At 35.3% G+C, this 21,813-nt stretch overlaps 1 protein-coding gene across 3 annotated transcripts in view; it reads left to right on the forward strand.

Annotated features, from left to right (window-relative positions):
- Positions 1-21,436, forward strand: part of LOC127165564 (voltage-gated potassium channel subunit beta-3) — a 53,850-nt gene extending 32,414 nt beyond the window's left edge. For all 3 annotated transcript variants that reach the window (XM_051110311.1, XM_051110312.1, XM_051110313.1), the window contains 13 exons: positions 5,144-5,187; positions 5,637-5,674; positions 5,963-6,042; positions 11,317-11,361; positions 11,626-11,670; positions 12,216-12,259; positions 12,332-12,418; positions 12,518-12,603; positions 14,757-14,877; positions 15,373-15,467; positions 15,620-15,740; positions 15,923-16,011; positions 18,639-21,436. In XM_051110311.1, coding sequence (XP_050966268.1) covers positions 5,144-5,187; positions 5,637-5,674; positions 5,963-6,042; positions 11,317-11,361; positions 11,626-11,670; positions 12,216-12,259; positions 12,332-12,418; positions 12,518-12,603; positions 14,757-14,877; positions 15,373-15,467; positions 15,620-15,740; positions 15,923-16,011; positions 18,639-18,728 — 985 coding nt within the window. In that variant the 3' untranslated portion in view covers positions 18,729-21,436. The remainder of the gene's footprint in view (positions 1-5,143; positions 5,188-5,636; positions 5,675-5,962; positions 6,043-11,316; positions 11,362-11,625; positions 11,671-12,215; positions 12,260-12,331; positions 12,419-12,517; positions 12,604-14,756; positions 14,878-15,372; positions 15,468-15,619; positions 15,741-15,922; positions 16,012-18,638) is intronic.
- The last annotated feature ends 377 nt before the right edge of the window (positions 21,437-21,813 follow it).

Here is a 21,813-nt window from a genome sequence, read left to right on the forward strand (position 1 = left end):
AGCATCTTCACCTCCAAGATCGTCTGAGACCAGCCTCCCAGACAGCTGCTGCAACAATCGGTTTGCATAACCAAAGAATTTCTGCACAAACTGTCAGAAACCGTCTCAGGGAAGCTCATCTGCATGCTCGTCGTCGTAATCGGGGTTTCGACCTGACTGCAGTTCGTCGTCGTAACCAACTTGAGTGGGAAAATGCTCACATTCAATAGCGTCTGGCACTTTGGAGAGGTGTTCTCTTCATGGATGAATCACGGTTTTCACTGTACAGGACAGATGGCAGACAGCGTGTATGGCGTCGTGTGGGTGAGCGGTTTGCTGATGTCAATGCTGTGTATTGAGTGGGCCATGGTGGCGGTGGGGTTATGGTATGGGCAGGCGTATGTTATGGACAAACGAACACAGATGCATTTTATTGATGGCATTTTGAATGCAGAGATACCGTGATGAGATCCTGAGGCCCATTGTTGTGCCATTCATCCACGACCATCAGCTCATGTTGCAGCATGATAATACACAGCCCCATGTTGCAAAGATCTGTACACAATTCCTGGAAACTGAAAACATCCCAGTTCTTGCATGGCCAGCATACTCACCAGACATGTCACCCATTGAGCATGTTTGGGATGCTCTGGATCGGCGTATACAACAGCGTGTTCCAGTTCCTGCCAATATCCAGCAACTTCGCCCAGCCATTGAAGAGGAGTGGACCAACATTCCACAGGGCACAATCAACAACTTGATCAACTCTATGCGAAGGAGATGTGTTGCACTGTGTGAGGCAAATGGTGTTCACACCAGATACTGACTGGTTTTCGAACCCCCCCCCCCAATACAGTAAAACTGCACATTGGCCTTTTATTGTGGCCAGCCTAAGGCACACCTGTGCAATAATCATGCTGTCTAATCAGTAGGGATGCAACAATACAGTTAGTCCACGGTTCAATACGTACCTCGGTTTTTAACCACAGTTTTCGGTTCGGTTCGGTTCTGATCTTGCCACTTCAGTGTGGGGTTTTTTTGGAACAAATTAACAAAATACTCCCGTAAACCTCTGTATACTAGAAAAAGTGTGGTTTAGTATATGTCTGCTTAATTTTCTTTTAAGGGGGGTATTACTTTTTCGATTTTTATGCAAAATAGAATGGGTTTCATTCACACTGGATGCCAGAGAGTGCTCTCGTGCAAAAAAAAAACAAAAAACACATATGCGTCAAAGAAGTAGCACTGATTACGTTTCGTTCCAGCTTCTCTAATATGGATAAAAACATCGCTACTGCTGTAACTGATTAAAAACAAGATATAACGTTAAACGTTTTGAATGACGAAATGTAAGGACAATAAACACTCGTCTGCAATAATATATGGTTTATCTGTGTTCTTCAAGCCATCTCGGGTATTTTCATAAGCCATTGATAATCGACATACATTGAATATGAGTATAGAATTTATTGTCTGCCTCATTCTGTGATAAGAATCCACATCAGATCACACAAGGAAGTTATTTCAAACACTCAACTGATTTTGTGAATTAAAAACAAGTTATAATGTTTTTTTTTATAACTTTTGTTTTTATAACTTTTGTTGGACAGCAGGTTTAGAAAGGCTTATCATTGCATGTCATTATAATGGAAGATGCTCTGCGTGTGTTGCTTTTTCAAATATAAGCGGGGAAGCGTTTCCTTCTTTTCAGCACGTGAAATCGCGGGCACACATACAGCAAATTCGAGAGAAATAAAACAAGGAAGTGATTTAAATGCAAAACCAAAAAAACGCAATTCACAAGCATATTGAACCGCGGATGTCGTACCGAACGGTTCGATATTATATTGAATATTGTGACATCCCTACTAATCAGCATCTTGATATGCCACACCTGTGAGGTGGATGGATTATCTCGGCAAAGAAGAAGTGCACACTAACACAGATTTAGACAGATTTGTGAACAATATTTGAGAGAAATAGGCCTTTTGTGTACATAGAAAAAGTCTTAAATCATGAGTTCAGCTCATAAAAAGTGTTGCGTTTATAATTTTGGTCAGTGTAGAAATGTAAAAAAAAAAAAAAAACTTTTCCCCCACATTTTTGTAACTGAATTTTGCTGATAAACATGAATATGTACGCCTGTTGACGCACCATTGCAGCATGAAAAATGTATGCAAAAAATTAAAAATGTATCAACTATTTTGCATGTACAATAAATTTATTTTGTTTGAAAACGTATGAGTAAAATTTATGCTGTTTTGATTTTGTTTTGTTAGAAATTAATATGTATTGTAGGTTTCATACATGTTGACTGTTTTTAAACAGTCATAGGATATGTATAAAGTCAAATGAATTTAATACATTCAAATTCATACAATGATGTATAAATAAGATACATACATACGTATGTATAACACAAGGAACAAATTGCATTGAAAAGAGCAATTCCATTTTTGTGTTCAATACAGTTTTAAAACAATGTGAGGAAAAGGTAAATAATAACAGAATTTAAACACACTTCTAAGAATAAATTGCAGAAACAGGTTTCTGTAAAAGTTAGGTTTAGGGGCTAGACAGCATTGCAGAAAGTCCCCACCATGATAGTAGAATGTGTGTGTGTGTGTGTGTGTGTGTGTGTGTGCGCGCAGCACTGACTGTGAACATTCAGCACCATGATCATCATGTTTTCTTCCCTGCGGCTTCTCATCATATACATGCATATAGATGCGTGTGTGTGTGCGTGTGATTCAGCGCTCTAATGCAGCGCTGTGGAAAAGTGAGAAGGATGGAGAAAGATAAAAATGAAGGATGACAGAGAAAGTGAAAATATTTGTGTCAGCGAGAAAGAGCTTTGCAGCCTTCTCTAGCTCTCTCACCCAGTCCTCTCATGTGATGAATAGATGTGCCTTCTTTCTCTGCTTTTTTAGGCAAAATTAATGATTCATGCTACTAATTTAGCAATTCCTCACGGTCTTGGCTGGTAATATGTCTATATCAATATAATGAATAGTCCAATCCATACGCACACACACACACACTAGACGCAAACAAATGCACAGTTGCAACATTTCTATAAATAGACTGGCCGGGCAAACAAAAATAGATGCAGAGAAGAGAAAGCGTGGTTCAGCCGCCTGGATCTAAACACGCTGACAATCTGTCTCTTTCCATCTCTCTGTTTCTATCGGACACATAAGCGAGCAGAGGCTGAAATGAAAAGCAGGCACGGGGAAAATGTCGCTGATCTTCAACTGGTGTTCTCGCAAACAGCAAGCATCTCTAATTAAAACACCAAGGGTGCTACGCTAGCTTTCAACACTTTTTATGAGCTATTTTACAATGGTTTTGAAAACAGATCCATATCCATTAGCCAATATACAGCATGCTATCTGATTTAAAGATGAAGAGTTGACCTCCGTAAATGTATTGTATAGGCTTGCAACTATTGTTCTCATTTAATCAGTCAATTATGCTTTTAAGCAATCATTTAATCAGATTTTATGGTATTTTATTTAAAAAACAAAAAATTATTCTACATCCTGCTTGTTGTTCAAAAACAATGTGTAAATTGAAGGCTATGAAAACAAATGTAAAAAATGTTTTTTTGTAAGCCATGTGTGCAAAAAAAGTGTTTAGAAATATAAATATTGCATTTTAAAACAAAAAACAACTGCTTGCACGTAATAAAGAATAACAAAAGCACAGACCAAACATACACATTCACTCATCTTAAAGGAGAAGTCCACTTCCAAAACAAAGATTCACATATAATGTACTCACCCCCTTGTCATCCAAGATGTTCATGTCTTTCTTTCTTCAGTCGTGAAGAAATTATGTTTTTTGAGGAAAACATTTCAGCATTTTTTCTCCATATAATGGACTGATATGGTGCCTCGAGTTTGAACTTCCAAAATGCAGTTTAAATGCGGCTTCAAACGGTCACAAATGCAGTTGTAAACGATCCCAGTCGAGGAAGAAGGGTCTTATCTAGCGAAACAATTGGTTATTTTCATTAAAAAAATACAATTTAAATACTTTTTAAAGTCAAACACTCGTCTTGCCTTACTCTGCCTGGACTGTTTTGTTTTTGTTTTGTTTTTTCCGGTTCATGACAGTTAGTGTATGTCGAAAAACTCATGTTCTCCCTCAACTTCAAAATCATCCTATATCACTGTTTTACCTTTTTTGTTAAGGGTGTTTGATCTTCTTTGCATGTTCACTTTGCAAAGACTGGGTCGGTACTTCTGCAGTGATGTAGGATGATTTTGAAATGATTTTTGAAGTTGAGGGAGAAAATACGATTGGAGTTTTTCGACATACACTAACTGTCTTGAGCCAGAATACACAGGGTTCAGGCAGAATAAGACAAGACAACCGTTTGAGATTAAAAAGTATATAAATTGTATTTTTTAAATGAAAATAACCAAAATAAAACTGCATTTTGCAAATTCAAAATTGGGGCACCATATTAGTCCATTATATGGAGAAAAATCCTGAAATGTTTTCCTCAAAACACATAATTTCTTTATGACTAAAGAAAGAAAGACATGAACATTATATATGACAAGGGGGTAAGTACATTATCTGTAAATCTTTGTTTTGGAAGTGGACTTCTCCTTTAATATAGTAATTGTATTACATTTGTACTTCATTACAGTATTCACACTCTAAAAACTGCTGGGTTAAATACAACCTAGTGCTGGGTAAAATTTGGACATACCCAGCGATTGGGTTGCTTTGACCCAGCGGTTGGGTTACTACTCAGAAGCTTGGGTTAAACATTTAACCAATCCGCTGGGTCAAAACATCCCAATCGCTGGGTATGTCCATATTTTACCCAGTGCTAGGTTGTTCTTAACCCAGCAGGTTTTTAGAGTGCAACAGTACAATAGTTTCTGCTCTCATAAAAATAAAATGACTCGTGTTGTAGCATTTTCAACTTGCATTTAACATCCAACAAAATGCATATTTAATGCTACATTTGTAGCAAAATGTGTTTTGGTTAGAATTACTGCATTCATTTTTCTGTTTGATGCAAATCCTACACAGTCAGTACTGTCACAGTTAAAGTGTGTTGACAATGTATGACAAAACTATATCAAAAATATAGTACAACTGATTTCCTTTTTTTCCTCTTTTTCTCTGTCACTTTTTTTCTCAGAAACCTTGGAAAGTCGGGTCTACGTGTTTCCTGCTTGGGTCTTGGTGAGTAACCACTGAGCTTTGGTTATCTCAGTTTAAGACTGAAATTGTTCAAGTTTAAACTGGGATTTAAAGCTGAAGTGTCTATTTTTTGCATGTTTAAATAATTTCGTTTATCCCAGCTTATGCTTGACAACTATAAATAAGTCACAGTATTGCTCCATCTGAGCCTCCAAAGCAGCCAAACGCAACACATCGGCCTGAGGTTACCTGTATTGTAGCCAGTGGCAGACAAACCTGTTGAAATCAATCGTTATTTTACCAATTGTGGTAACACTACATAATTTAATTCAAATTCATTTATTAATAATAGTTAACTACATTAGTTAACTAACAATGAGCAACTCTTCTACAGCTTTCCTGTCTAATACCTGACATAAAGATCCATATTTTACTTCTCTTATCTACTTATTTTCATCCATCTGCCTCACACACTCTCTTTCTGTCCACAGGTACCTGGGTGACGTTCGGGTCTCAGATCTCTGATGAGGTGAATCATAATGTTCAGGATAAATGTTGCACATTTTCACACGATACAGGGTCTTTCTGCATTATTATTCATATATGTTATTTACTTACTTGCTTGAATTACTTTCTTTCTTTTTCCAACATGCAATAGTCAAAAAGCAAACATAAACACAGCTACTGCATGATAGTCTGCATGAGTTTAAATAATCTCTCTGTGCTAACTGAAATGCTTTGCATCAAGATCGTGTCTTTAAATATCCAGATCTTTGTCATCTCCTGCTTGTGTTTGTGTGTGGATGTTGTTGTGTAGATGGCGGAGAGTCTGATGACGATAGCCTATGAGAATGGAGTGAATCTGTTCGACACAGCCGAAGTGTACGCTTCAGGCAGGTATGATTCCCACCAGTGCAGTGCATAAGAGATCCTGTATACTGTATTCTGTCATGTACTGGACCACAGACATAGATTTGCTTTTTTTCTGAATGTATTTTGTGAGAAAGAAGTGCACTTAACTGTGTTGAATATGCACTTGTAGTGCACTTTAAATTTAAAAACTTTAAAGGGGTCATCGGATGCTAAGTTCACTTTTTCATGTTGTTTGAACATTAATGTGTGTTGTCAGTGTATGTACAAATCTACCCTATAATGATAAAAATCCATGCAGTGGTTTTTGATTAATCTGTAAAAATAATATCCCCTTTTTCAAATCGAGCCGTTCTCAGACGCCTGTCGTTGTGGCGTCACACCCACAGAGGACACTCCCACCATAGTTGATTGACATGAGCGTTTTACCTCAGATCAGCTGTAACAGCCCGCCCTCTTTGTTTCGATGCCGGAGCAGGGATGTAAATTAGACAAGAATATCTCCGATTGAGCGATTGAGGTGTTGTGTTGCTGGATGTAATAATGAACATAGTGTAACATAGTTACTCCCGACATCTGAGTTGCTGAAGATGCAGTAGATTACGTTTGTTTGTAAAGGGAATGCACTTCCCGATCTACATATATCTGTCTATGTTCATGCGAATCATTCGTGATCCAGCTTCACTTACAGCAGAAGTGAGTACAAGGGGTTTTTTTATGAGTCTTTGCGATCGCCTTTCCTAATAATGTGCTAGTTAGCAAGTTTAGCGGCTAAACGCGCTAAATGTGCCTAAAGTAAGCAGGCTCGTCACTCCACAGAGAGAAGAGAGGGGTGGATTTTTAACAAAGTATATCATAGACTTTTCATTAAGACCCTAAAGAATCATATCAAATTGTGGAAAATGGGCATCCAATGACCCCTTTAAAGTGCCCCTATTATGGATTACGAAAGGTTCATATTTTGGTTTTGGGAGTCCCCAACAACAGGTTGGCATGCATGAAGGTCAAAAAACACTTTCAATGTCTTATAATATGCATTTATTTATTTATTTTGACCTTATTTGCTCAACAACTCCCAAATTCATTTTTCCGATGACCCAGTCTGTTGTGATTGGTCTACTGCGTGCAGCGCATTTCAGAAACAGAACGCCCATCTACATCTCCATTACATTAAACACCCAAACAGCCGTGGTGTATGCGTTAGCCCAACGCAGAAATGTATTGATAAAGCACTGCAGTTTGTACACCAACGCATTGCTCTATTCTTTTTTAGAACTCCTAGTAATAACAACAGTAAATATTCACTATTCATTGACACATTTCTAGACAATTGCGAGCGAATTCCAGGATTTTTCTCCATATAGTGGACTTCAGTGGTGCTCAACGGAGGTTAAAAATGCAGTTTCAATACAGCTTCTAATGGCTCTAAACAATCCCAGTTGAAGAAGAAGGGTCTTATCTAGTGAAACGATTGGTCATTTTCTTTAAAAATATATATTTATACACTTTTTAACCACAAATGCTCATCTTGTCTAGCTCTGTGAGGCACATGTGTACTCTGTGAAGTCCGGTTTAATACAGTTAGGGTATGTTGAAAAACTCCCAACTCATTTTCTCCTCCAACTTCAAAATCATCCTACATCACTCTTTTTCGCTCCTTTTTTGTAAAGGGTGTTTGACCCTCCTTGCACGTTCACTTTGTAAACACTGGGTCGGTACTTCTGCAGCGTTGTAGAATTATTTTAATGTTGGAGGAGAAAATGAGATGGGAGTTTTTCGACATACCCTAACTGTATGTCACACGCAACAAGTGGGCAGGCAATATGCTAATGGGCTTGGGATTCGTTTTAAAAATGACTTTCAATGATTCAGAGTTGACTCTTTCTTTTGAGAGAAAATAACTTTATACACGGTGCACTTTCAGATTTAAAATGTTGCAGGATGTTTTCATTCACTTCCTCCTGGTGGAATGACCTGCCCAACTCAATCCAAACTCCTTAGCCATCTTTATTTGACCCTTTAAACTCTAGCACTCTCTATTCTAATTCTATTCTTTAAAAAAAAAAAAATAATAATAAAAAAACACTAGCTTTTCTGTTCTTTTTGTAAGGCCTATAACACTAGCTATTTTTTTCTATTCTATCTGTTTTCTTTTTATTCATTATATAATTTTAAAAAACCCTTGCTACTTGTACTGCATTAGGCTAACTGAGACTTGTCATAGCACTTGCATGTTATTGGTCTTTTGTTGATTTTGATCGCTTCCATTGTCCTCTTTTGTAAGTTAACAGTGAATTCATAACAGCTACGTGGTGTTGTAAGGCATGAAGCTGTTGTTATAAATTCACTGTAAACTATGGCTTCACAGAGCTTATTGCTTTTATAAAACGGTTATTCCATATACGTAGTAAGGTTTCACAAAATGAAACAGAGCAAATAAAGTGTAATGATATTGATTAATACATTATTCTTCTGACAGTGTAGTTCGTCAGAAACAGTTGGTTGCAAGTAACTTACAACAGCTTCGAACGCAGCTCAACCAATCAGAATCGAGGACTGGAACTATCTGTTTTATAAATTTTCATTTTATTGCAATCACCATGCAACTTTGTGACTTCACAGAGCTGAGAGCTGAGCTCTCAATTTGTAGGCAGTGGTGTAGAGCTCCAGTCCTGGAGGGATCCTGCAGAGTTTCGCTCCAATCCTAATTAAACAGGTGCGCTGGAACAGACTGGAGCTCAACTCCGCAGGATGGAGCCCCTCCAGGAGCCGGATTGGACAGCCCTGATGTAGTGTGATATAACCCAGTTTAAAATAAAGGTGGAGTGAAGTGAACAGCTGCTGGTGGATCTTTGTGATTTGAAGTATTAAACCAACATGCTCATTGTCATGCAGAGCTGCGTAGATTGCATAATAACCTCTGAACAGTCAACATGACCCGGGGGCATGGCATGTAAAATTAGTTCCAAATAGCTTTTTCCCATTATAATTATTATGCATTAATCTTTTATGATCTGATATTAATTATTTAAAAATCCATACATTATAAACTGCCCAGAATACACTTTCCTTAATGCTATAAAGTGTGCTATATCATATTTGATACATACATTTCTAAGGTCTCCAAATTATCAACATGATCAAAACTGAAAAAAATGTGAAAAAAACTGTGAAAATATGCACCTTCAGGTTGTGGTTCTTTACTGATTTCTACACATTATACATAGGCTAATACCTTTTATATTGTTTCTAATATGTAAATATGAATATTACAGCACTAAAGCAGCTAAAGTTTACTTGATTATCAATACATTATTTTTTTAAAGAAAATGTATGTTAAATTGTAAGCATAAATACAAATGTGATTTTGAAGAACATCAGGCTTTTGAGGAATGTTTATTTGTTCATCTCTCAGTCATCACTGTATTGCATTATATGTTTTCTTCCTCGCATATAAGCTTCATATTCCTCTATACATATTATAAATGCCTGATACATCAAATACAATGCTCAAAAAACAAATGAAAAACACATTTTCACTTTTACCATTCAATATCTTGTCTAACGTTTTTGGCACATTTCAGGGATAATGCAGGGTTAATGCATGATTTACCCAACTGCACCGTGTATTTTATAACACATTAATACTAATTCATTTTTGAATCTATTCAGGAAATAGTTTGTAAATAGTCAGTGCCAGTAGCCAGGTCACTTTTAAACACAGGGTCACTACAGTTGGAGAAGCATGTCTTTCCATTTCACGCTTCCAAAGTCCCGCATACAGCGGGCATCTGGCTGGCAGACGCCTCTGGTGACCTACATTAGGACTTACATGCTCACACATAGTCAGCTCTGCTTTCACATCAGCAGAATTCCTCAATGTGCTGACATTACATGGGCTTTTATCAAATCTGCCTCACGAATGGAACTGTAATGGAATCAACCTCTCTTCTGTAAAGCACCATTTCATTTCAAACATTACTCTTGCAAATAAATGCAAGAAACCTGCATGAACCTCCTTTCTAATCACAAGGTCATTGGCTTGGTACCATTTTTATTTCATGTTAGAAGATTTTATTTTCGGTTCATTTAGTAGAATAAATCTGTCTTTACCAAGTTGTCCCTAACCAAACATGCTCCAATACTTATTTAAATAGTGTGTGTTACATCCTGACCTGAAGCATAAGAAATAGTAATTGTGATTATTATTTTATACGCTGGATTATTTGATAGCATTGCTTTATTCACTGGTGTCTTTAGGCAACCAGCACTTGTTTTAATGTGTTCAGAGATCCAGGGCAGCTGATAGAAGTATGATCATGACTTCCTTATAGCCACGAGGCATTTATGAATTTTTCGCTCTCAGTCTTTATTTCTGTGTGTCATTCCCCTGTTGTTTCCCCTTTCCCATTTGCTTTTATCACAGTTTTTATAAACCCTATAAAAGCAGATTATATACACTGAAAAATAGCTGTGGAAAAAAAAAAGTACATTAAGTGGCATTTATGATTTATGCATGCCAAACATAATAAAATGCTTGTATACAATTTCTGAATATAATATAATATAATATAATATAATATAATATAATATAATATATAATGTAATGTAATATAATATAATAAACCTAGTAAAAAAATAGATTTATAATGCATTTATTTTATAATAAGTATAGTTCAAGTCTATTACCATATTTACTGACATATTGCTCGAGATTTACTGATATAAAAATCATAATTAAACTTTATTTTGAGTACTACTTGTGCATAATGCACTTTGTTTTAATGTCACTGTTGATGAGGATTGTATGATCTTTAAATATTTTGCATTTAAAGACCAATATTATTTAAAGTGTACCTTAAGTATACTTGCAGTAGTTCCACTTATGTTGGAATTTCAGGAAAACATCTTTGTTTTGTTTTAATGAAGACTGCATTTAATTGGAAAAATAATTTTTTGGCTTGTAATGCACCAACATAAATTCTGAATTATGTTTCTACTCTGTTGTTGACATATACACATTGCTGTTAAATATACCAGTTTAGTATACTAAAAGTACAATTGCAAGGTATTTTTATTAAGTGCATGAGATGTAAAAGTATTTGTAGTATACTTGAAATAAATGTATTTTAAATACATTTTAGTTCATTTATTTTTCACTAGGGAATATATAACTTGTACAATTTAGACTGAGATTGGGACTAATTATTATTATTTATTTATTTATTTATTTATTTTCCCAGTGTAATAGTAATAATCATAAAATATATTTTCAGATTTTGTGTCCTTCTTTTTCCTCAGGGCTGAAATCACTCTAGGGAATATCATCAAGAAGAAAGGCTGGAGGTGACCTGCTTTTCTTTTGATGTCTTTCATTTTTGATTAATTTTGTGTCAAAACTGTTTGAGTGTATGAATAACACAGCCTACTATATATATTCTTCTCAGTCTTGATTTATGGAAAATATTTGTACATTTTATCTTGTATTTCTGTAGTCCTGTGCTCTGGTTATGATCAATCTTGAATCAATTTAGGAAAAACAAAATTAGGACAATATTAGGCTTGTCCTCAATATAATAACCACCATTTTTCCCCAAAAATCTGTTTCAGACGGTCCAGTTATGTAGTAACGACTAAGATCTACTGGGGAGGACAGTGAGTATCTGTTCAGTTTCATCATGCAGTTTATTCAGACCATAACAAATGATTCAGAATAGTGTCAAAATTAATATAATTGCATCATATACAATTGCAATTGAGAGTTATAAAGTCAGAATTGTGAGATATAAACTGGAAATTGCAAATTATGAAGTCAGAATTGCAAGTATAACCTTTTTTTTCTAAGAACTGTGGAAGATAAACTTGCAAGTTTTACTTCTTTCACTAAATTGCAGGTTTATATCTCACATTTCTGACTTTTTTTTTCTTGCAATTCTGAGAAATAACATCACAACTGCAAGAAAAAAGAAGCATGAGTTTATATATGGCAGTTCTGAGAAAATAAGTAAAAATTGTGAGATGTAAACTTACAATTTGGAAAAAAAAAAAAATAAATAAATAAATAAAAAGTCAGAATTGTGAGATAAAAAGTAAGATAAAAAAAAATCCCTCTTTTATTTATTTTTTTTATTTTTTTTTTTTTTGTCCAGCATGTTAATTCTCAGCACAAAATTAATGCATTTTGCATTTCTAATCCTCAGGGCAGAGACGGAGAGAGGCCTGTCCAGAAAGCACATCATAGAAGGTAAAGTGCTGTGTATGACTATGAGGTTGATAATAATAAAGTGGACGGACAGTGATGGTGATGTGTCTACAGGTCTCAGAGGTTCCCTGTCCAGACTACAACTGGATTACGTGGATATTGTCTTTGCCAACCGAAGCGATGTGAACAGCCCCATGGAAGGTCTGTCATTTCTTTCACATCTCTGACGGCACATGTGACGAATGCATAATTGATGGCGTATCGCTTATCACAAGCACTGCTGTGTGTTTGTCTTTGCAGAGGTAGTACGTGCGATGACGTTTGTTATAAACCAGGGTATGGCCATGTACTGGGGCACGTCACGCTGGAGTGCCATGGAGATCATGGTACGCTCTATCCTCTCTCAATACACCAAAATTCATTCCTGTGTCACAGCTGTTTTTCATTATATGATGCATGCAAGTCAAGCCACAAGTTTTACAAATTGCACAACTTGCAACTCCTCAGAGAAAGTAGCTCTTTACATTACAAGCTACTAAATGTATTCAGCAATATCATTTTATATTTTTATTTCTTTGTTTTTTTTTTTGTTTTTGTTTTTCAAGTATGTTGACCGCATCTAACTTGCAAAAATGCATTTATATATAAACATACTTTAGTAATGAGACTACTTTTGACTACAAATTATGAATAAGAAGATTCAGGGATTCAATTTTTTTTTTTTTTTTTTTTGGTAACTTTTTACAATAAGGTGTCTTTGTTAACTTTAGTTCATGTATTAACTAACATGAACGAACAATACATTACACTATTTATTAAATATATTATAAAAATGCAGTCGTTCATTGTTAGGTCAAGTTAGTTCATATAATGATTTGATTTAATGAACTTGTGATTTTAATAATGCATTGGTAAATGCTGAAATGAACTGTTTATTAAATGCTGTAGAAGTGTTGTTCATTCTTAGTTTGTGTTGACTAATGTAGTTATTTAATGTTAACTAATGAACCTTATTGTACAGTGCTACCTTTCTTTTAACAGATCTGTCTGAATTAACCGATTTACGTCAATGCTACATTTACAAAAAAAGTAGAAGAGCATGTTTTCTTATTGTGGATCCTGTGATGGAATAAGAAAGAGAGAAAGAAAGAAAGAAAATTTTGGCTTATTTTTTTAAACTCAAATTTATTTATTTATTTATTTATTTATTTATTTTTACTCAAAATTGTGAGATGATTTCTCACAATTTCAACTTTTTTTCTTGAGTTTATATCTCACAATTTTGACTTCTCAGAATTGAGTTTACATTGCCATTCAAAAGTTTGTAATCAGTAAGATTATTAATGTTTTTTTAAAAATACATTCATTGCTGTGATCAAAGCTGAATTTTCAGCATCATTACTTCAGTATTCAGTGTCACATGAAATCAGAAATCATTCTATTGTGCTGATCTAATGTGTTGAAAACAGTTGTGCTGCTTTTTTTTTTTAACCTGTGATGCTTTTTTTTAGGATTCTTTGATAAAAAAAAAAGGTTAAAAAGAATGGCATTTATTTAAAATAGAAATCTTTTCTAAAAATATACACTAACGTTTAAAGTCTGTGGTCAGTGATTATTTATTCTTTCTTTTTTTCCTTTTTTTTTGAAAGAAATTGATACTTCTGTTCAGCAAGGATATATATAAATTGATAAAAAGTGATAGCAAAGACTTATACTGTTAGAAAATATTTATATTTTGAATAAATGCAGTTCTTTTTAACTTTTTTTTATTCATTAAAGAATCCTGAAAAAAAATCACAGATTCCAAAAAAAAAAAAAAAAAAAAAAAATTGGCAGCACGACTGTTTCCAACATTGATAATTCTAATAATAAATCAGCATATTACAATTATTTTTTTCTCAGAATTACAAGTTTGCAAATGTATAATTTTCAATTGCAAAAATCTGAATTGTGAGATATAAACTTTTGCCAAAAAAAAAAAAAACTGTAATGTTTGGTTGTTCACACTTTACTAAAAAAAGTATCTTATCTGTTTCTGGAAAAGCTACACAGTTATATATGAACTACTGTAAATCTCAATAAACTGATAGTGTCGCTACTATTAGTTACTCTCCAAAACTGCTGTTTACATTGTTTGTTAAAGGGATAGTTCACCCAATAATGAAACTTCTGTCATTAATTACTCACCCTCACTTCTTTTCAAACCCATAAGACCTTTGTTCATCATCTCCGTAGATATCAAGGGTCCTACCATGGTCAAGGCACTAAAATGTATTTTACTATTTTACCAATGTCCTCACTTTGTTTCTGTGCCTTGACCGTGGAGGGACCCTTGCTGTCTATGGAGGGTCAGAAAGCTCTTGGATTTCATCAAAAATATTTTAAATTGTGTTCCAAAGATGAACGAAGGTCTCATGGGTTTGGGTGAGTAATTAATGACAGAAGTTTCATTTTTGGGTGAACAAACCCTTTAAGATCTCGACCACTGAAAGGAGAGTTTAACCCCTTGTTGTGTGTGTGTGTGTGTGTGTGTGTTTAGGAGGCATACTCTGTAGCGAGGCAGTTTAACTTAATCCCACCGGTATGTGAGCAGGCCGAGTATCACTATTTCCAGAGGGATAAAGTGGAGGTGCAGCTGCCAGAGCTCTACCACAAGATCGGTGAGTCGACAAGAGTTACTTAAAAATGAACTCAGTCCGGACAATACCTTTGTCAGAAACAAGTGCACTTTAACATACTTTTAAATCTCATACTATAAATCAGTATACTGAAGGGTGAACTGAAATGTCATGCTTTTGGACACTTGATTTCATGTTAACTGCAATTAAATGAAATGTAAATGGAATTAGCTAAAGTTAAGACTGTTTATAAATCAAATTATAATCAGGTAGTTTAATCAACACAATAAGCGTACTTTTTTAAAGCACGACAACATATTTACTAAAACAAAATTTAACGCACTTTTAAGCCAAAAGTCAGTCACTTGTGGAACAAATACTACAATATAATGAATAAATATAATAAAATAAATATATTTACTGCATTTCAAGGCATTTCTGGCTCTTGAACCTTTTTAATATGCAACTTGCTTTCATGGTTTTAGTTGTTTGATTAGGACAGATGTGAACTCTAACTCCACGTGTCGTGATTGTCAGGTGTTGGCGCGATGACCTGGTCTCCTCTCGCGTGCGGCCTGATCACTGGGAAATACAGCGATGGGGTTCCAGACTGTTCAAGAGCCGCGATGAAGGTGAGTCATGAATAGTTTGTCAGGAGTAGATTGTCTCTGCTCCCTGTGAGTAAATAATTCATTCTAATTCAGTGACATGCACATTACAGTCCTGCACGTGATAAATCTGTGTGAGCGATGATAAATGTCCAGCATGTGACTGTGTGTTTTAGGGCTACCAGTGGCTAAAGGAGCGCGTGTACAGTGAAGAAGGGCGCAGACAGCTGGCAAAAATCAAAGAGCTCCATCTGGTGGCTGACAGGCTGGGCTGCACGGCTTCTCAGCTCGCCATTGGTGAGTGTCTCTGTGATGTCAGTCATTCAGATTCGAGCATGCCAGAATCAGAAAGTGCTTGTCATTTTTGTGTGCAGTATTTATCAGATGGTCATTAAATGGTCTGTGCTTTCAAATGCATGATTTTCGTTATATAAACCAGTGCTTGTGTACAATAAGTTTTTGTGAAATCTCTCACTCAGCGTGGTGTTTGCGTAGTGAAGGGGTCAGTTCTGTACTTCTTGGTGTCTCCAATACCGACCAGCTTCTTGAGAACCTCGGAGCGCTGCGGGTAAAACACACACACAACCATGTAAAAGTTTGGGACTGGAAAGGTTTTTTAATGTTTTTGATAGAAGTCTCTTCTGCTCACTGTGGGCAGCATTTATTTGATCAAAAATACAGAAACAACTGCAACGCTGTAAAAAACTATTACGATTTAAAATAACTGCTTTGTATTTAAATATATTTTAAAATGTAATTTATTCCTGTGATGCACAGCTGAATGTTGAGCATTTCTTTAAGTGATCCTTTAGCAATCATTCCCTTGTGAAAAAGAAGTGCTTAAACTATTAAATGGGCACTTGTAGTGTACTTCAAATCTGTATTTTATAACAAATGTATGTATTTGTTAAAAACTTTACTTGTAGACATTATAATACTAATGCAATGAAAGACAACTTAAGTGTACCTAAAGAGAATACACTTAGGCTGTTTAAAAAATGAACTTTTAAAAAAGAGGGCACTTTGTAATAATGCCAAATTAAAAGTCCATACATTTTTGTCATGTTTTAAAGAAGTGCACTTAGTCTGTTGTGTTGATTAACATACTAAAGCACATTTAAAGTATTTAATTATAATTTCAACTGTAGTGTATTACTTGATATATTAAAAGTTGTTTAAAAGTTGTTAAAAGTATTTAAATATTGTAAAGTTATTTAAATTTATTTTAAATTTACCAAAATGCAACTTAATTTCAAATGTGCAATTACAAATATATATAAATACATGACATTTCAGCGTTTCAATAGAAATTACATTAAAGTATATTTTAGTTTACAATAAATGGTCGTAAGTACATTCACTTCAACCATATTTCAAAGACAACAGAAGTAATTATAAAATTACATATAAAGACTTCAGCGGGTCAAAAAAAAAAAACACTCTTCAACAAGTTCAACTGCTTTTAATGTAAATTTAAATTATAAAACATTTTCATTTTCATTGTGATTAAGGTACAGTTATGTGTCTACAAACATTACATTCAGTTTGCACATATGTATTTTCTTTAAAGTATGTTATTTCTCATAATAAGTATGGTACAAGGAGGCTAAAGGCGCCTTTGGTATTATTTTTCTCTAAAGCACTAGATGGCAGAAAAACGTGGCGTAGCACTTTTCAAGATACACAAGCAAATTTGTCTGATCTTTGACGCGAAAGTCGATTCTTTGCCCCCGTGTCGTTCCAAACCAGTAAAAGCTTTGTTCGTCTTCGGAACACAATTTAAGATATTTTGGATGAAAACACTTGTGAAAATTTAAGATATTTTGGATAAAAATGCTTCTGACTGTCCCATTGACTGCCAGGTAAATACCACTGTCAAGGCCCAGAATGGTGTGAAAGACATTGTCAAAATAGTCCATCAGCCATCAGTGGTTCACTCTAAACAATTCCGTAATCACCGTAGCGCCATTTTGGAGAGTATCTGCTGGACTCAGACTGCGTACGCTGTTCTGTCAGCCACATCACGTGTATACGCTGTTTTCGTTCAAATCAAAGCGTTAATAAACGTAGAAGACGTATATGTGTAGTGTGTCTGACACAGAACAGCGTACGCAGTTTGCATCCAGCAGATACTCTCCAAAATGGCACTACGGTGACGCAGATGAGACAAATTGTTGAATAAAGTCATTTTTTAATATGTTCTTTGCGTACAAAAAGTATTCTCTTCGCTTCGTAAATTAGAGTGAACCACTGATGGCAGATGGCCTATTTTGACGATGTCTTTCATACGTTTCTGGGCCTTGACAGTGATATTTAACGTTACTTGGCAGTCAATGGGACAATCACAAACCTCCCGGTTTTCATCCAGAATATCTTAAATTGTGTTCCGAAGACGAACGAAGCATTTGTGGATTTGGAACGACATGGGGGTAAGTGATTAATCACAACATTTTCATTTTGTTGTTACTACTGTAAATCTATATTCATTTACTATGGGATCTCCTTCAGTGCTTTCAGAATGTTTACATTTTAAAATGTTTTTGTTTCTGTATTTTAAAAGATACGTTTTATATTAACATATTTATTGAACAAAAATCAATTCTTTTATTTATCAAAATAAGCGGAAAAAAAAAACAGTACAGACTTTGCTAAAGTGATAGTTTTGAGCAAGTATTAACTTGACGTGATTAACTAGACATTATTTTAGCTGAAGTATTTTATCAAAACTGTGTGCCTTTTACCCTGTGTGTGGAGTAAAAGGCCCCCCTTGCCACCTCATACATTTATAAGATTTTTAAACAAAATTAATGACTTGTATGATTTATTTTCACACAAAATCTGTTGCTCTAGAAATGTTCAATACAAACATATATATGTTTTTGTAATCATACACTTTGGGTGCAGTGAGAAGCACATTTTTTCTTTTTTCTTAGCCCCGTTGTACCCTAATCTTTTTAAAAGTTTGCTAAAGTATACTTTTTTTGTTTGATGCTCAAATGAGCAACATTTCTTATTATCAAAGTATTATTAAAGCTTTGATGTATAGAAAGGTAAAGAGAACAGAATTTATTGGAAATAGAAATCTTTTGTAACATTGTAAGTCTTTTTTCAGTAAAGTTTTCACTTCTTATAAAAAAAGGGGCATCTTACGATTAGACGGATGTCCTAATAAGATGATTGTTCTGTTCTCTGTAGGTGCTGTCTCAGATGACGCCTCAGACTGTGAGCGAGATAGATGCTCTCCTGGGCAACAAGCCTCACTCCAAGAAAGAGTCCCGCGCATGAGGGAACCAGAGAGACGACGCGAACATGTGCAGCCAGAAAAGACAAAGAACGCAAGGGGGAAAAGACGGAACACGGCGTACCATCGCTTTTCTGCTCTCCCGTATATTACAACACCTGCATGCCTTCTGCAACATGCTTCCAGCCCATACCGCACTGCTCTCTGTAACCCTGCTCAAATATCCCAACATATCCTACCAATTAAACAAGGAAACGGCTGTGCGCAACATCACGGAAATGCGACGGACAACAACTATTATCGTTTCTTTTCTCAGAGAGACTGAAGATTCAGCCTTCCGTGAGGAAGTACTGCCGATCGTAGGAGGTGAATGAAAGTGTCAGAAAGCTTATTTATTAGCAGGCCCAGACGGAATCTGCAGACTTTTTTTTCCAATTTCCAATTTAGAATTCCGTGAAATGGATCCAGTGTGATGCAATGAGTTGAAAGTGCTGTATTCTCATTGGCAGCTGGAAGCATTGTCAAATTTGCCAAAATATTTATTAAACGGACACACGCTGGGCGAACGACGTGTAGGCTTGCCGAATCACAGGCGTTTTGCGGAAATCTGCGCAGATTCTGCGTGGGCCTGGTTGTGCGGGTGTGCGTTCAAAAAGTATGAACGCGTGTGCATGCGGTGACACCTTGAATCAAACTCTCTGTTGCTGGTGTTGCACCCGAGTGACTCTGAAAATGGACGCCGGGTGACGCCAAGCGAGGATATTTCTGAGAGCCGCCCGTCCCGTTTGTTGGGGCGTTCACTGCCTGCCGCATTTCATTCTCGCGGTGCAGGAGAGCGTGGCAAAGACTCCAGCGTGTGACAGGAACAACATGCAGTGACTGCAAACAGCTGTTTGGACACATCACAAGTCTTCCTCCATTTCCCTCCTTTCCATCACTCCTTGTGTTTACAACGGTGCACCTGTCCCTTTAAGAGAATCTGTGCAGTTGGGGGAGGGGCGTGTGAGTGTGTGTATGGTACCTTGCCAATATATTCAGACCCTCACCAATTCACTTAACTTTAAAATAGTCACTTTTAATCACTGTTTCAATTACTAACAAACACCTAACTCTCAGTAAACTTTAAATGATGCATAACTCATCTGTTTGTGACAGGAAAGATACCTCAAATCATGTGGCTTGTTTCTAAGTGATTTTAAATACAAAAACAGGCAAAACAAAATCTCATAGACTTAAAATGGAGGGACTCGAGCCACATTTAGGGACCAGAATATCATCGACCAAGGCCATAACCCAATCTTGAACTCTACTGTTAGTATTTTTGTAAAGTACTCAATTTGAACTGTTTGCAAGTCATATTTTTATTTTAAATTATGCACACATATATTCTTATGCACATGCATAATATGTTTAAAATGCAAAGCAGAAATGTTTCTTGTCTTGTCACAGTTGATTATGAATTACATGAATCACATACATGAACGAAAAATTGGACAAAAAGTTGAGTAGTTTACATCACTCGATGTCGCTGTTGATCGTGAACAATTCTATCAAGAAACAGTTGTCAAATATTAAATGTTAACATTAAATCTTAAGCGCTGCGCTGGATGATATAAACCATTTCAAACACCTTAGCAAGAAATCATAATTTTATAACATAGAGATTTCATATGAATTCATAAGATGTGATTCATACAGAAACATACAATATTCTAGTGAGTACCACACCTTACGAAAATGAACCATGATAAAAAAAAAAAAAAAACAATTTGTGATTACCATGGTTTAACAACAATAACTAACCATGGTTTAGCTACACTAACCATAGTTTAACCATGATCTTTGCAGCAAAACTGTGGCTATACAAATGGTAATCAGTCAGCCACAATAATAATAATAATAATAATAATAAAACTGTGGTTAATTTTCACATGGGACCAATTTGCCAAAAAATGAACTGAAACAGCTTTAGCTCACTCTAGTTTAATTAAAATCTACTGTGTTTTTTCATTAAGAACTGAAACTCAAAATTTGAATGCATGATGAACATCAACACTGTTAAAGTTGCGATGAAATGGAAGTAGTGGAAAACCTTTTCTTCCATAATGTGATGCACATCTGAGCAAAACATGTTACTGAAAAAAAAGGAGAAATGTAGGGCGGGACTTGGTTTTGAGCATCAGTTGTTGATTGGATGTTGCGATATAGGAATGGCATGGGTGGGCCTTAAGTGGACAAATGATCGATTTCTGTCATTTTCACTGGAAGATGACATCATGATTAAACATTATGAGGTTAAAATAAATAAATAGATAAAAATGTAACATGCACGTATGAATTCACAGCAAAATCTATAATATGAAGTTAGAAAAAAAAATATGAAGAAAAAATGATTAAGTCTTAAATTTAAAAATTTTGTAGAGCCGTCCTTTGCAGCAATGATAGCTTTCAGACTGTGAATACTATTGGAGTATGAATGCATGAACACACTGTCCAGATGTCATTTTGGCCTGTTTTTTTTTTTTTTTTTTTTTTTTTTTTTTTCCCAGGCGGATTTGCTCCAGGTTGTTTGAGATTAGTCAGATGTTCCTCCTGCATTACAATGTTCCAATAGTGCCACAGATTGTTACGTCAGTGCTATAGCTGTGCCATTCCAGGACATTCAGCTCTCAGTTCTTCAGCTAGTGCTGAATGAGCTTTATCTCAGGCTTCAGCAATTTTTAGCAGACTAAATTCTGCTACCCCCCCCTTTTTTTTTGCACAGAATAAAAAATTAAAAAGCTAATTCCAACCTTTTATCTCATAAATCTTTTTCATATACAATTTAAAATTTTCTTCTTGCAATTCTGAGTTTGAATTTCAAGGAGGAAAAAACCCATCAAAATTGTGAAAAAAAGTTGCAGTTAGCTTTTTTTATTTATTTTTTATTTCATGAAACAAGCTTCCATGGACAGTTGTGTTATAAGTAGAGTAAATATCTTTCATAGTGTACAGTTAATTTTAAAGATACTTTCTTTAATATAATATAATTAATATAATATAATATAATATATAATTTCTGAGAATATTGTTTTTAAATTCTGTATTGAATTACTGTGTTTAGGAAAAATGAAAGAACTTCTGCATCAG

Source organism: Labeo rohita, chromosome 5 (genome assembly GCF_022985175.1).
Source record: "Labeo rohita strain BAU-BD-2019 chromosome 5, IGBB_LRoh.1.0, whole genome shotgun sequence".
In the NCBI taxonomy this organism is placed as follows: domain Eukaryota; kingdom Metazoa; phylum Chordata; class Actinopteri; order Cypriniformes; family Cyprinidae; genus Labeo; species Labeo rohita.